Raw genomic sequence first — 15,857 nt, 5'->3', positions numbered from 1 at the left:
CCGCGGATTAAAAGATCTCAGTATACCTTGGTTGCAGGTTTGATCCCTGACCCTGGTTGGGGCTTGTGTGGGAGGCAACCAATTGATGTGTCTCTCTCACATCAATGTTTCTCTCTCTATGGCTCTGCCCCTCCCTTCACTCTCTAAAAGTCAATGGGAAAATATCCTCAGATGAGGATTAACAATAAAAATTTACTGTAGAATAGGTAACATCAGTTTGTAAATAATTCAGCCAGTATTTCACATTTGCAGCTTTGTTAGCAGTTTTTTCTTTACCCTTCCAGAGTTCTGTTTATGTACAAACCATGTGTAATTCCTTTCTTATATAAATACTAGAGGCCCAGTGCACTAAATTTGTGCACAGGGGGTGGGGGGTGGGGTCCCTCAACTCAGCCTGCACCCTCTCCAATCTAGGACCCCTCGAGGGATGTCTGACTGCCCATTTAGGCCCGATCCCAATGGGAGGTTGACACCCCTCTCACAATCCAGGACTGCTGGCTCCCAACTACTTACCTGCCTGCATACCTGCCTGATTGCCCTAATCATTTCTGCCTGCCAGCCTGATCACCCTCTAACCACTCCCCTGACAGCCTGATTGATGCCTAACTGCTCCCCTGCCAGCCCGATTGCCCCTAACTGTCCTCCCCTGCAGGCATGGTCGCCAACTGCCCTTCCCTGCTGGCCCGGTCATCCCTAACTTCCCTCCCTTGCTAGCCTGGATGCCCCTAACTGCCCTCCCCTGCTTGCCCGATTGCCCATAACTGCCCTCCCCTGCAGGCCTGGTTACCCCTAACTGTCCTCCCCTGCTGGCCCGGTCACCCCTAACTTCCCTCTCTTGCCAGCCTGGTCACCCCTAACTGCCCTTACCTGCCAGCCTGGTCACTCCCAACTGCCCTCCCTTGGCGGCCATCTTGTGTGTTGGAGTGATGGTCAATTTGCATATTACCCCTTTATTAGATAGGACTAGAGGCCTGGTGCATGAAATTCGTGCACGGGTAGGGTCCCTAGGTCTGGCTGGTAATCAGGACTGATCTGTGGGGTGACCGGCAGGGCAATTGGCCACCTTGGCTGGCCTGGAGCCACCTGCTCGCCAGCCCCACCCCCCACCACTGCCACTGGTTGCCTCCCTCTGCAGGGCGACCATGAAGCGACCAGTGGTACCTGCCTTGGCTGGCCTGGGGCCTGTGAGCTGGGGGCAGCTCTTGTGCTGAGCATCTGCCCCCTGGTGGTCAGTGCTCATCATAGCGACCTGTAGTTCTGCTGTTCGGTTGATTTGCATATTAGGGTTTTATTATATAGGACTAGAGGCCCGGTGCACAAAAATTTGTGCATTCGGGGGGGGTGTCCCTCAGCTCGGCCTGTGCCCTCTCGCAGTCTGGGACCCCTCAGGGAATGACCACCTGCTGGCTTAGGCCCTCTCCCCGGGGTGGGATTGGGCCTAAGCTGGCAATCAGACATCCCTCTGGCAGCCCGGCAGCCCTCGGGGGATGTCTACTTGTCAGCGGGGAGCAGGCCTAAGCTGCGGTCTGACATCCTTAGTGCTGCTGAGGAGGCAGGAGAGGCTCCCACCACCACCGCTGTACTGGCAGCCTGGATTGTGGCTGAGCAGAGCTCCCCCTGTGGGAGCGCACTGACCACCAGGGGGCAGCTCCTGCATTGAGCATCTGCCCCCTGGTGGTCAGTGTGTGTCATAGTGACCAGTCATTCCCAGTTGTTCTACTGTTAGGGTCAATTTGCATATTACCCTTTTATTATATAGGATACCAGCTGAAAGCAGGTATCTGGGGTTTATTTATCTTCTATAATTGAAACTTTGTTTCCTTCAGTGGAGCTCAGAGCCAGCTGGGAAGAGCTCAGAGCCAGCTGGGAAGCTTGGCTTCCTCCATCACTGGAGCAACCGAGCCTCCTGGTGCATGGGTCTGGGCTGGCTGGTTTGCCCTAAAGGGTGTCCCGGATCAGGGTGGGGGTCCTGCTGGGGTGCCTGGCCAGCCTGGGTGAGGGGCTGATGGCTGTTTGCAGGCTGGTCACACCCCCTTCAGGGTGGGGGTCCCCACTGGGGTGCGTGGCCAGTCTGGGTGAGGGGCTGAGGGCCGTTTTCAGGCTGGCCAAGCCCCCTGGCGACGGAAGCTCCCAGCCTCTCCTTTTTTTCAATTCTGGGATTTATTTACCTTCTATAATTGAAACTTTGTTGCCTTCAGTGGAGCTCAGAGCCCTGCGGCAGGTGGGAAGCTTGGTTTCCTGCTCGCTCCAGCTCCGTGGCCATGGCCAGCTGAAAGCAGATATCTGGGGTTTATTTATCTTCTATAATTGAAACTTTGTTGCCTTCAGTGGAGCTCAGAGCCGGCTGGGAAGTTTGGCTTCCTCCATCACTGGAGCAACCAAGCCTCCTGCTGCTCCAGCTCTGTGGCTTCCAGCTGCCATCTTGGTTGGGTTGATTTGCATATAGTTGCTCTGATTGGCTGGTGGGCGTGGCTTAAGGCATACCAAAGGTACAGTCAATTTGCATGTTTGTCTTTTATTAGATTAGATATCCTTCTGATCAATCCTTAATAGAGGTTGGAACTGCCTTTCTTATTCTCTTTTAATAGCTGCAGTATTCTGTTGTATTGCTATACTGTAATTTATTTAACCCAGCATCCAAATGATATTTATACTGTATGTTCGAAGTTTTTGCTGTTAGAAATAGTATTCTTACAAATGACCCTTTGTATACTCTGTGTACATCACCTACTTGAGGGATATATTTCTAGAACTGGAATTGCTGGATTCAAAGGGCATGTGTAGTTTTCAGTATTTTTTTTTTTTTAATATATTTTATTGATTTTTCACAGAGAGGAAGGGAGAGAGATAGAGAGAGTTAGAAACATCGATGAGAAACATCGATCAGCTGCCTCTTGCACATCCCCCACCGGGGATGTGCCCGCAACCCAGGTACATGCCCTTGACCGGAATCGAACCCGGGACCTCTGAGTCCAGGCCGACGCTCTATCCACTGAGCCAAACCGGTTTCGGCTAGTTTTCAGTATTGATAAGATACTTAAGATCTTTTAAAAATGTTTAGCAAGTGATATTATCCTGAAGAATATTATTAGTGATCAAAAAGGTCTCAATTCAATGGCAGTCAAACTAGCATCCCAGAGAGTTACTAGAATGAACATATGATCTGAAATGGAAGATTTAAGAAACCTTGAGATAAGTTTTATTATTAAAAAAATTTTTTTTGTAAATGGATATTATTTTCATTTTTTTAGAGTGGAAGGGAGGGGGAGAGTCAGAGAGAGAAACATCAATGTGAGCGAGACACATTGATTGGCTGCCTCCCCCCAGGCACCCCTGACCTGGGCCATGGATAAAGCCTGCAACCGAGGTATGTGCCCTTGACCGCAATAGAACCCTCCACTCTTCTGTTTGAGGGCCAATGTTCTAACCACTGAGCACCGGCTAGGCCGAGATAAGTTTTATTATCAAACCTAACAATCATTATCACCACAGAAGAAGTAAGTTGCCTGGAGTAGGCAGGAGCAGCCCCTTTTTTTTTTTTTTTTTTTTAATCCTCACTGGAGGACATGTTTAGAGAGAAAAAAGGAGAGAGGAAAAACAAACATCAATGTGAGAGAGAAACATTGAATGGCTGCCTTTTGTAGATGCCCCGACCGAGATTGAACCAGCAATTTCTTGGCATGCTAGACTATGCTCAAACTACTGAGCCACTCCAGCTGGGCTGCCCTCTTTTTAAAATTTAAAAAAAATTGTTTTATTTTAAGGGAATTAGTGATGGTAGCTGAATCTGCAAGTCATCTCTTACTCTCAAAATGTTAGTTTCACCCATTTATGATCTTTACCAATTAGAAAAACATTTGTGTTACCTGGCGCATTCTGTCCTTTTACTCTTAAAACTATCAGATGGATATGAGACCATTTAGTCATCATAATTAGCCTTTAAATTCCAAGGTGTTATACTTGAAGTTTAGTAATCACTTCAGGCAATAAAGGCAACATACTATTTTGAGCTTCCCCTCTAAAAAAGCACTTTACAAATGGACTTATTTTACCAGAGTGCCATGATTCCAGAAGGTACAACTCTCACTGGCTGGTTATGGAACCTGGGTCACTTAATTTGTTCTGTTCATTTTAATTCCCTCATCTGAAAATGGGAGTGAAAATGCTGAAGAATCTCCTTTGAGCACTCAGAAAAATAATTATAAAGTCATTTCCAGAGGTTATGTATTACAGAAATGACTCTTCGGAGACATCAAGATTATAAAGTTATTTTAGAAGTAATTCTTGACAGTGTTTTAGAAAAAAATTAGTCACATTCTGCCTACATGGTACTAACATATGGTGCAGTCATGATGAGCTGCACAAGTGGGCTGAAATCAAAATGCAGTTGGAGAGGAGCAGTAGTGACTCACTAGATGAGATGGATTTGGCCTTATGGCAGGGCAGTGAAACTAAGGCGGAAATGGTGGTCTTAAAACATGGCCAGATTTAAGCAAGTGATACATGAATATCTTGGGAAAGTGTAATGACTGAGCCCTCAAGTTTGGATTAGGTGCTTTGTCTCAGTCCCTGTAGGTAGGTCTTTAGAGCCCCCACTTCCATCACATAATGGGAAGTCCTTGCTGCCTGTGATTTCTGTGCATGGTTCCATGTCTTGTAGGAAGAAGCCACTAGTCAAATATTTAATTTTGATATTGTCAGAACACTGGATTCAAACTAGAAAGATACATAAAAAAATTAGCAATTCTTCCTAGAGAAAGCCACATATTAGCTTAGCTACCATGTGTAAATTACTGCTGCTATATCCAGCAATGTGCTGCCAAGGAAACAGGAGGAGCTAAAACAGAATGAGATTCCTGCACCCACCCCCGACCCCCTATAGAGAGCTATAGTAGGAGAGAGTGAATACTTGATAGGGATTTGAGAATTACTTTGAGAGTATAGGCATTTTAGAAGGAAGTAGGAAAAGAGGTTTAAAAACTATGTATTTTACATTCCCTCACTGCTTAACCTGAACACCTCCAAAATAGAATCTCCTTCAGGTGAGATGGCTGGTTTAGGTGCCTATCTAGTCTGTGGAAGGATCATATAACTATACAAAAGATGGGATGACAGATAGGGAAAGAAAGGAGAAACAAAGAGCCAACTCACCCACCCTCATCCAACTTCACTGCCTCTTTTTTTTTTTTTTTTTTAGCAATTTTAGAGGACTGGATAATTATGTTGGCTTTGTAAAATAGGTGTTGTTATATTTATTGGTTGGTTGTGACATATAGGAAGGATGTTATTGGCAAAGTCAGGCCAATTCTGACTGATTCTTAAATATGGGCTGCTCACAAGAAAATGTTTATAATTGTAAGTGAAAAAAGTAGGTTACACAATAGAATATACAGTATACTTAATTTGATAATAATTATGATGTGTATTTGAGTGTGCATGAATTTTAATATATACATAGAAAAGAGCCTGGTAGGCTTTTTTACCTAAAAGTTACCCTATACAGGTAATTTTTTTTTTAAATTGAGGAAGTAGAAAAATTAAAGGGAAATAAGTACTTAGTAAGTCTTCTATTAAACGGTAAGGCTGCTCATAACATTGCTTTTACTGAAATACCCGCAGTTGAAAGGGGGGAGACTTTTTTTTTTAATGAAAAGGTGTACATATTTATGTGCAGATATATTAATGTAAATGTTAATGCAAAATTTATAAATTAGACCAGATAAACTAGGGAATTCCAGTTCAACAATTGAAGGTCTGATAATGTGTTATCTTTATTCCACGTGTCTTTGGGATATAAGTAGAAAAGAGAAGAAGGGACTTGTTATTTGTTCACAAAATGATAGCACATGAAAAATACTTCATTAATACACATTTAGAAATGAGATTTATACATAGTTTCTCCTAGGTGTATCTCATATGTGGTGGGAATTGAACTAGACCTTAAATAATGGTTTGAAATCTGTTTGGAGAAAATAGTATTGTGCTTTTAGATGATTTAGTGATAATCTGGATTAATCTAGTCCTGCATTCCAGTTTTATAGATGAGGAAACAAGCCCGGGAAAAGTGACTCACTCAAGATCACACAAATGACATCGGATCTGGCCTTTGTCTAACATACTGTTTTGTTCCTTTGCAGCAGAGAGAATCAAAGCTCAAGTGATTAGAGAATCTGATGAAAATTTTGGATTCTCTCTTCAGGAAATCTCCCATGTCCATCTTCACCCACTTCCGCAAAAACAAAACAAAACATGAGTTTATAGACCTACGATTCCCCTTTCTTCAAAGCTCATCTATGGACTTTGAAGAGCTCTGAAGTTCTCAGATTAAGAAACTTGATGAAAAAGGAGAGATCTTAAAATTGTTGTGACATCGCACAATGTTGACATACTGAACTGTATTAAACATTGTTAAGATGGTAAATTTTATGTATGTGTTTTTCCACAGCTTTTTTTAAAAGCTGGAAAAAAATTGTTGCCACTAAAGAAAGGATGAGCATACTGGCCAGTGGAGGAGATGAGACTGAGATCTGTTTATAACTCTTCTACTAGGGTCAGGGAGAGGACACACATAGATGACTCAGTAAAGAGTCAGAAACCCTAAACTTAAGCCTGAATCATGGAAATAGTAGTCACAGAGCAGCGTCACAAGGGAAGACGGATTTTTGTATACCCCAAAGAGCAAGTGTTAAGTTCTATCCCTGTCAACCAAGACAAGTCAGAACTAAGCCTGGTGCAGTACAGGACCCAGATTGTTCAACATAGAGTAATTTATTAGAGTGGAAGGAGATTCTCTGGGAATAACGGAACTAAAAAGGAATTTACTTCCTGCTTCAGCGTACCTGTTTAATCCACCTAGTCATCCCCATTTACAGATTAGCAAAGCACTTGGTGAATAGTTTTTCTATGGTCATTCAGTCTTGGGTCCACCTATTTATTGCTGAGTGCTTTTCCATATTTTACTTTATTTTAATGCACTAGTCTTCTGAGGTAGATTCTACTCCATTAGTTGTGATGTGTGTGCCCAGGATCTTGGATTAGAATCTGAAGGCAACTGTTATTTCCCTGCTACAAGTTCCCAAGGAAGATAAGTAGATTGGCTACCCCAGTCAAACTGTACTGGATTTTAGCACCATTCTCTGGTGGAGTTTTGCATAGAGATGAACCTGGCTAGTATGATAAGTATGGAAAGCTTTGAAGTTGATCCTATTATCTGGTTACTTGGATTTCTAGAGTATGGGAGCAAGAGGACATGCAATTTTCCAAAGCAGTAAGCCCAGCCTTCCTTCCTATTGAACCAGCCACATAATAGGCGAAAAGAAAGGGCATTGCAGGCAGTCTAACGGGTAACAGACAGACATTTAAAAACAATTTTCCCAAGTCATTTCTATCATTCTCTCCTCTTCCAGTTAGAAATTTGTACGGTGGCTTGAATTCTAGTCATCCCTTTGGTTCCTTTTGAGATAGGTAGTTTAGTCTTCTTTTATAGGTGAGGAAACTGACACTGAGATAGATATATTAACTTGCTCAGAGTCACTTATCTACTGAGTAACAGCATGACGTTTTCACTACCCTCAATTGTATCTCTCATGTAACTGAGACTTTCTACATTTATCTACTTAGAAAATTTGTCTTAGAAGTAAGGTCAGACTCAACTTTATGGCCCTCAGCATTTAAACAGTCTTTTCGTTGGTTTGTGTATATGATATGATCTTCCTTGTACACAGTTTTTAACCTGAGTTCTCCTTTCACCCAAGGTTTGAAGTGTCTGGCTTTGAACATTTTTTTTTTTTTTTTTATCCTCACCCGAAGGTATGTTTATTGATTGGAGAGAGAGAGAGAGAGAGAGAGAGAGAGAGAGAGAGAGAGAGAGAAAGAAAGAAAAAGAAATGATCAGTTGCTGACTGGGGATCGAACCTGAAACCTTTCGGTGTATGGTATGATGGCTCCAACCAAGTAAACCACTTGGCCAGGGCTAAAGTATCTGGCTTTATATTCCAAACCTCTTCATTGCCTGGATTCAGGTGATCTTGACAGTTATTTAATTTCTTTGAATCTTTTCTCATCTGTCAATAAGGTTAGGATAGGTATGAGGATTAAATATAAAGCACCAAGATACTGCATGACATATAATAAATGCTCAAAAAATGTTAGCTCATAATTATTATCACTTTGTAAATATCTAGACATTTCTCCCTACTGTCAGATAAGATTTACAAATTTTAAGTACCATATTTTATTAATTTGAGATGCATACATTTGTCATCTATGGCATCTTTAATTCCTTGATTTGTAGTAATCTATTCGACTCTACTGTTCAAAAAACCACCTGAGTTCTGATTTTATGCTTGTCAAGGAACATCTTTGTCTTCAGGAAGGGTAGGTAGAGTGCAGTGTCTCAGTTCTGGTTCTGGCTTTGACATTCAGGGTTCTTATACTTTCCAGTGTAGACTTCGTCCTTGTTGACTTTGAGCAGTTCTCTGTGTATATAGCTGGAGGAGTTGTCGATGATGTTTGTAAGGATTTGGGCAGCTTTACAGAATCGATCTTTACTTGCAAGATTGTTTGATAATGTTTAAAAATAAAACAAATTGGTTTTGTGGTTACTCTGTTTGCTTTTACCTTCAATTAACTTCCTTATCTTCTGACTTTTTTGGTTTCAGTGGTTCACCACCACCCTGCATTTACAGGGCTAGCGAGAAGCATTTACACAGGCAGGGACTTGGTTGCCTTTGAAGAATTTTATGCCTGGCACCTATTCAGGAAGGTTGTTTTGGGGAAATAACATGGCCTCTCTACATTAATAGCGTGGTCCTTAATTGTGAAAAGAACTGTGCAGCCTTTAGCTTTATTGTAGTTTTCCATCCAAAAGCAGATGTTAAAAATGATTGTTTTGGTGACTTAGATGTATTGAAATTCAACCTCATGAATCCTAATCATTGTTTTACAATATGTCTGACATTTGGGGGCAAGGCTCTTTTAAGCCTTTTGGAACTTTGATTACCCATCTTTTAAGTTGATGGTGTTTTTAAATTAGTTTTAACATGTTAAATGCAATTAATCTTTAAGGTATTGTGTACTTTAAAAATGGGAGAGAGCCCAGCCAGCGTGGTTCAGTGGTTGAGCATCGATCTATGAAAACCAGGAGGTCACAGTTTCAATTCTGGTCAGGGCACATGCCCAGGATGCAGGTTTGATCCCCAGTAGGGGATGTGAAGGAGGCAGCCTATCAATGACTCTCTCTCATCATTGATGTTTCTATCTCTCTCACCCTCTCCCTTCTTCTCTGAAATCAATAAAAATAAATTTTTTAAAAATGGGAGAGGGAGGTAATCTTTTTTTTTTAAAGAGGAAAGGAATTTAAAAATATATATATTTTATTAATTTTTTACAGAGAGGAAGGGTGAGGGATAGAGAGTTAGAAACATTGATGAGACAGAAACATCCATCAGCTGCTTCCTGCACATCTCCTACTGGGCATGTGCCCGCAACCAAGGTACATGCCTTTGACCAGAATCGAACCTGGGACCCTTCGGTCCACAGGCTGCCGCTCTATCCACTGACCCAAACTGGTCAGGGCTCTTTTTTTTTTTTTTTTGTTAAATATATTTTATTGATTTTTCACAGAGAGGAAGGGAGAGGGACAGAGAGCTAGAAACATCGATGAGAGAGAAACATCGATCAGCTGCCTCCTGCACACCCCCCACTGGGGATGTGCCCGCAACCAAGGCACATGCCCCCGACCGGAATCGAACCTGGGACCCCTCAGTCCGCAGGCCAACGCTCCACCCACTGAGCCAAACCGGCTACGGCATCTTTTTTTTTAATCCTCACCCGAGGACATGCTTTTTTAAAATTGACTTGAGAGAGAGAGGAAGAGGGAGGGAAAAGGGGGAAGAGAGAGAGAGAAACATTGATACGAGATATGAGAGTGAAACATTGATCAGTTGTATCCCACATGTACCCCAACTGGGGATCAAACCCGCAACCTGGGCACATGCCCTGACCTGGACTCAACCTTTCCGTGCATGGGATGATGCTCCAAAGGGCTTTTCTTTGGAAAGAAGATACATTACATATCTGGATGATGAGATTTGTAGGCATGGCCCACTTATTTTTCTTTCCTTGGTTTTTTAGAGTGAAGACATAGTCCAGAGAGGGAGGTGTAAAGCTACAGGTATGGGCTAACTGCTGGATGGGTGTGCTCCGTGGGCATCTTTTTAACCTTCTTGCATGAGGCCTGTTGTGCAGATATGAAAAAATTGCCTTCAGAAAGGTGATGGCTTTTTTTCTACATTATGGGATATAATTTCCTGTTCTTAGGAAACTAGAAATATTTTCTAGCCCTTTCCCAACTCTCTCTCCTTAGGTAAAATTTTACAAGGCAGGCTTATCTCCCAATTGGCCTAGTTCTAATAACTTTGGGAGAGGTGGGGAGAGGTCGGGAGGGAAGGGGGGGGGAGAGAGAGAGAGAGAGAGAGAGAGAGAGAGAGAGAGAGAGAGAGAGAGTTGGTAGTAGTATTCCACTCATCACCTACCCAGCTGACTTTCTTTCCCATTCTACTTCATAACTGGAAGACCCCAAATAAACTAGAACAAGGATGAGGACAGAATTTAACGGACTTTACACAGATAATGTTACCTTCCTGGAACCAGAAATTGTTCAACATACTGATTTTTTAATCATCGCTGGACCTTAAATAAAAAATTACACTTAAGTTCCAGAGCTAGTTTGGTATCTGAAAATATGACCTGATTTGAAGGGTGGTCACAATTTGACAGTACATCTAAGGGAGGTTCTGAGCAAACTTTTGCTGACAGCACTAAGTAGAGAAGAGGTCTTCTTTCTCTTGGTCCTTTGACACCGATTGGGGGAGGAGACAGTAGTGATTAAGGATGGGGGAGGCAATGGAAAACCTTTTAGATTTCAAAACGGTGGTACTTTTTCTCCCTTTCTCCATGTCCTTTCAGTACACCATATATGATACTTTTACAGGCAAACCAACTTGGATACAACAGTCACTGAACTCAGTGCTTTTTGTCTAACAGTGATTTTAGATTTGAAATGAAAAATTACTTATAATATTTTTTTTATTTGTTACTTTAAAACTCCCTTTCCCCCAAGTTCAGAAAAATTCATTGTCTATATCAGTGATGGCAAACCTTTTGAGCTCAGCGTGTCAGCATTTTGAAAAATCCTGACTTAACTCTGGTGCCGTGTCACATATAGAAATTTTTTGATATTTGCAACCATAGTAAAACAAAGACTTATATTTTTGATATTTATTTTATATATTTAAATGCCATAACAAAAATCAACCAAAAAAATGAGTTCGTGTGTCACCTCTGACACGCGTGTCATAGGTTCGCCATCACTGGTCTATATTCTTATTGGAAACTTACAAAGTTTTCTGGCTTGTTTTAAATTATACTTAACTGTCACATTTTCTGCAAAACTCCCACAAAGTGAGATGCCAACGACATTATTACCAATTTAGGTCAGTATATTTTTGCATATGCAAGATACTGGATTGGGAGCTAGATCAGGAGACCCACTGATTATAGTAGAACTACACAAGTTTTGAAGTGAAAATTTAAGTCCATAAAGGTTTTAAGCTAAATTAAGTTATTCTGGTTGATTATTTTCAAGTTGTATCAATTGCTTCTTTTCTGCATTCCTTACATCATCTAATTGCCAGAAGTTGAGGGGTGGCGAGGGAGATAAACAGTCCACTTAACTGTTTGAGGTTATGACTTCCCTAGATTTTTATACTTTTCCATATACATACACTGATGGTGATTAAAAAAAATTTTTTTTATTGATTTCAGAGAGGAAGGGAGAGGGAGAGAGAGCTAGAAACATCAATGGTGAGAGAGAATCATTGACCGGCCGCCTCCTGCACACCCCACACCGGGGATGGAGCCCGCAACCCAGGTGTGTGCCCCAAACGGGAATCGAACTGTGACCTCCTGGTTCATAGGTCCACACTCAACCAGTGAGCCATGCGGGCTGGGCCTGATGGCGATTTTTAATGACATAGATTCTCTTTTCTGTGAGCTCATCTAACTAGACTTCACATTTTGCCCTTTAAACACATTTAGATTATCAGGGTGGAAGCATAAAATCCCTTCACCTGCTATTGAACTCCCTGGTTACAACACTATAGCCTGACATTTGCTTGTACCACCTGGGTTGGGTTTTTTTTTTTTTCCTCTCGCCTATGCTTTGTTCTTTCACTCTTGACAAAAAGGCTGTGATTTCTAGCATTTCTTCTAATTCAGTTTTTAAACTGCTTATTCCACTTGGATATATTTTTTTTCTATATTATATGCACTTTTAAATAATATCGTGCATTTCTTTTTTCTTTTTTTTAAAATATATGTTATTAATTTTTTACAGAGAGGAAGGGAGAGAGAGATAGAGAGTCAGAAACATTGATGAGAGAGAAACATCGATCAGCTGCCTCCTGCACACTCCCTACTGGGGATGTGCCCGCAACCCAGGTATATGCCCTTGACGGGAATCGAACCTGGGACCCTTCAGTCCGAAGGCTGACGCTCTATCCACTGAGCCAAACCGGTTTTGGCACCACTTGGATATTTTAAATGCAGGTTGTGCTGTTCTTTTGAGGATTCCCTTATCTACCCATCATTTTAGTTTAAAAGAAATGTTTTTATTGATTTTTTTTTTTTTTTAAAGAAAGAAACATCAGTCAGCTGCCTCCTGCACACAGACTACTGGGGATCTAGCTCTGGGTGCATGGGACAGCACTCAACCACCAGAGCCACACCGGCCAGGGCTCTACCCATCATTTTTAATGATTTGGAAACTTAATGTTATAGCAGACCTCTTGCCCCTACCTTCACACATAATAAGGCTTTGAATTGTTGCCCTTAGAAAATAGAGAATATTCAAAGCAAAGAAAACTGAGACAAACAACCAAAGAAAGAAAAGGAACTCATGAATATAAATTAAAAATATATTAGAATTAGAGAGCACAGGTGGTAAAAAGGGACTGAGGGAAAGTTAAGTCCTTTTTCAGGGACCCTTGGTTATCATTCTTCCTGCCAACTCTTTTTTTTTTTTTTTTTTTTTAATTCAGAGAGGAAGGGAGAGGGAGAGAGAGATAGAAACATCAATGATGAGAGAGAACCACTGATTGGCTGCCTCCTGCATGTCCCCCAGTGGGGATTGAGCCTGCAACCTGGGCATGTGCCCTTGACCAGAATCGAACCTGGGACCCTTCAGTCCACAGGCTGACACTCTATCCACTGAGCCAAACTGGCTAGGGCTTCCTGCCAACTCTTTATTTCTAATACATTCTTTGTGGGAAAAGTTTGGAATGTGTTTCTGATTTAGAAATTAAAAACAACCTGGGCATATTTTTTTGGGAATAACTCTTAATTCTGCTTTTTAATTTTAACACTTGCATTTTATATTCCCATAATTGTTTTTATCATCAATTAACTTTGTAACCCTTTTCTAAAATTGAGTGATTTGTGATTAGTTTCTGTGATTCCCCACCCCAAGCATGTTGAATTTAATTATACTGAGCTAACTCTTGTGACCTGCCTAAAAAGAAGTATTCTCCTTCATGTAATAACATTTCCATCTTGTATGATTTTAAAAGTGTTGCTTTATATATCATAAAGTGGATTTTAAAACATGAAGTCAATACTTCTCAACATTTGGCTTGGTGAAAATTACTGTAAGGAGTGCACATCCTTTCATGCACTGAGCAGTGCCAGGCTACTCAGTGAAGTCTCCCACAGTTAAGTACTCTGTTGTTCTAGATGTGATTCTGATTGAAACAGAGATATAATTACAAGCCATGTATTTTTACTGAATAATAAAAGCATAACAATAACCAGTGGGAGTCTTTAAAATTCGTTGATTCATTTTTAAAGGATCCTTGAACTAAAAAATCTGATTTGGTTAACTGATCTTACAAATTTACTCATTGGTCCAGATAGCTTTCTATAGGAGGAGGCATGGGATCAGCACCAGTGACACAGGAGAAACTAGGACATACCTAACGAGTAACTTAACCAGTCCCAGCTTGGGTTCCCATCCTGTGCCTGGCAGCAGGGCCTGGTGAACTGTGAATTGTGTGCCAGTCTCCTCTCACTTGTAGCTTGTTTTTGCTTCCTCCTTCAATGGAATGGAAGAGAGCTCCTGCTACTTCTGCCTCTAAATCAGTAGATCAAATGAGCCAGCCTCTCTGACAAAATAGAAAAGTAGTTAACTGCTATTATACTTGTAAGTTTTAGATGGTTATATATGGATATTGGACAGAAGGCAGTTTCTACGTTCCTCAGTCACATGCAGGATAGGTGTCAGCCATTTCTATGCAGATGAGAACAGTTAGGCCTATACTAACTTGTTCTTTTTTTTTTTTTAAAGTAACTATACACATTTAGGAGTACATTCGTTTACCTCTTTACAGGCTGAATATAACTCCTTTTTTCAAAGTTCCCTGTGTTGTTAACTGAGCTTGAGTGAAGTGAAATCTTTGAGGTAAGGCAACCCTAATGATAAAAATGGAAAGAGGGCCTATGAAATTTGGGAACCTTCAGAGATACAGTTTTAGAGTCATCGCCTAAATATTGAAATGCCACCATTTGTTGTTTGGAGGGATGTGGAGCTAAATTGAGAACGGGAGCACCACATCTGCCTTATTGCTAAGTATATCCATCTCTACTGCTCCCCACAATAGAATTTTTATGTTGCATTCATTAATCCTGATTTAGCAGGTTTAAAGGAGGACAGAACGAAGAGGCTTAGCCTGCATTTCTCTGCCCTTCCTTACATGTTTGAGTGTTTGTCCCTAGCAGGTCCCATTTCTTTTTCATTATTAGGAAAGTCAAACAACTGAAAAGACATTATTTTCTAGTACTCTGTCAAGAGGCAGAATATTACAATTCCATTTTCATTTTTGCCTTTTAAATTTTCTGGCAAATTAAGATTCAGAGTTAGGGGAAAAGTTCTGCCTTGTGCCACCTAATGAATGTCACTGAAACAGCAATTTTTAAAGTCCCTCACTCTGATGAGGAAGCACACTTTGCTGTCAACACCATCAAGAAAGCAAGGTCCAGTGCAGGTAGTAGTATGTGAGCAGTAAGTTCCTGGTGTCCAGTTCTTCGGCCAGCTTGCTCGTGGATGCTTTTGATAGTCTGAACCAGTGGTCCTCTCTATGTGACTATTCTGAGGTTAATTTGGACCCAAGCACTTGTGCTCATTGCTGGCTTTGGCACGTGGAAACTAAGTTTTGACCAACGCTAACAACCCAGTTTCCAAAAACATTTTCAGACCATGTAAGGTGAGGTGTTTTTTTCTTCCAGGTAGTTTCAGGTTTTGGGGGTCCTCAGAAACTAATTTGCAGGGAGAGGAGTTTGGAAGATGTGAAACAAGTTTGTGTTTCTTCTGCTCTGTTAGCCACTGCTATCTTCATGGATCTGACACTCTATTTATCTGACAGTGCACTTAGTACTGCTTTGCCAGGGAAAATCACACAAAACAAGCCTGGTGCATCAGCACTTTCATTGTGTGCAGGGCTGAGCCTCCCTTCACATGGTCACATCCCCCTTTTAATGCAATGCTCCCTTTCCCTTCCCCAGTCCTGCCTGTTTCTGTGGCACTTATTGCTGGCTTCCCTGAGCTCCTGTTTCCACTTTGTGTTTTTGTGGGGCCCAGGAAGCTAAAGCTGTGTGTATTTGTGGATCAGACAAGTGCAGCACGTTGTTATCATTGGCTTCTGAAGGGGAGAGTGAGGTGATGGCTGCGTTTAAGTTGGATTTCCTTCCAGAAATGATGGTGGATCATTGCTCTTTGAATTCCAGGCCCGTGTAAGTACTTTTGT

General features: G+C 41.6%; 1 protein-coding gene across 8 annotated transcripts in view; it reads left to right on the top strand.

Annotated features, from left to right (window-relative positions):
* The window catches only part of CELF1 (CUGBP Elav-like family member 1), an 87,804-nt gene that overhangs the window by 33,370 nt on the left and 38,577 nt on the right, over positions 1-15,857 (top strand). For 5 of the 8 annotated variants that reach the window (XM_070427995.1, XM_070427996.1, XM_070427994.1 and 2 more), the window contains exons 2-3: positions 10,135-10,174; positions 15,692-15,843. The exons of 1 other annotated variant lie outside the window; for it this stretch is intronic. In XM_070427995.1, the coding sequence (XP_070284096.1) occupies positions 15,773-15,843 (71 nt within the window). In that variant the 5' untranslated portion in view covers positions 10,135-10,174; positions 15,692-15,772. Of the gene's footprint in view, positions 1-10,134; positions 10,175-14,028; positions 14,516-15,691; positions 15,844-15,857 lie in introns of those variants that run through there. 2 more of the 8 variants (XM_070427992.1, XM_070427998.1) reach the window with 2 other exon arrangements.

The sequence above is a fragment of the Myotis yumanensis genome, unplaced genomic scaffold (assembly GCF_028538775.1).
Source record: "Myotis yumanensis isolate MYYU_CA2020_CCGP unplaced genomic scaffold, mMyoYum1.0.hap1 SCAF_10, whole genome shotgun sequence".
NCBI lineage: Eukaryota > Metazoa > Chordata > Mammalia > Chiroptera > Vespertilionidae > Myotis > Myotis yumanensis.
This window is presented reverse-complemented; position numbering and strand designations above follow the sequence as displayed.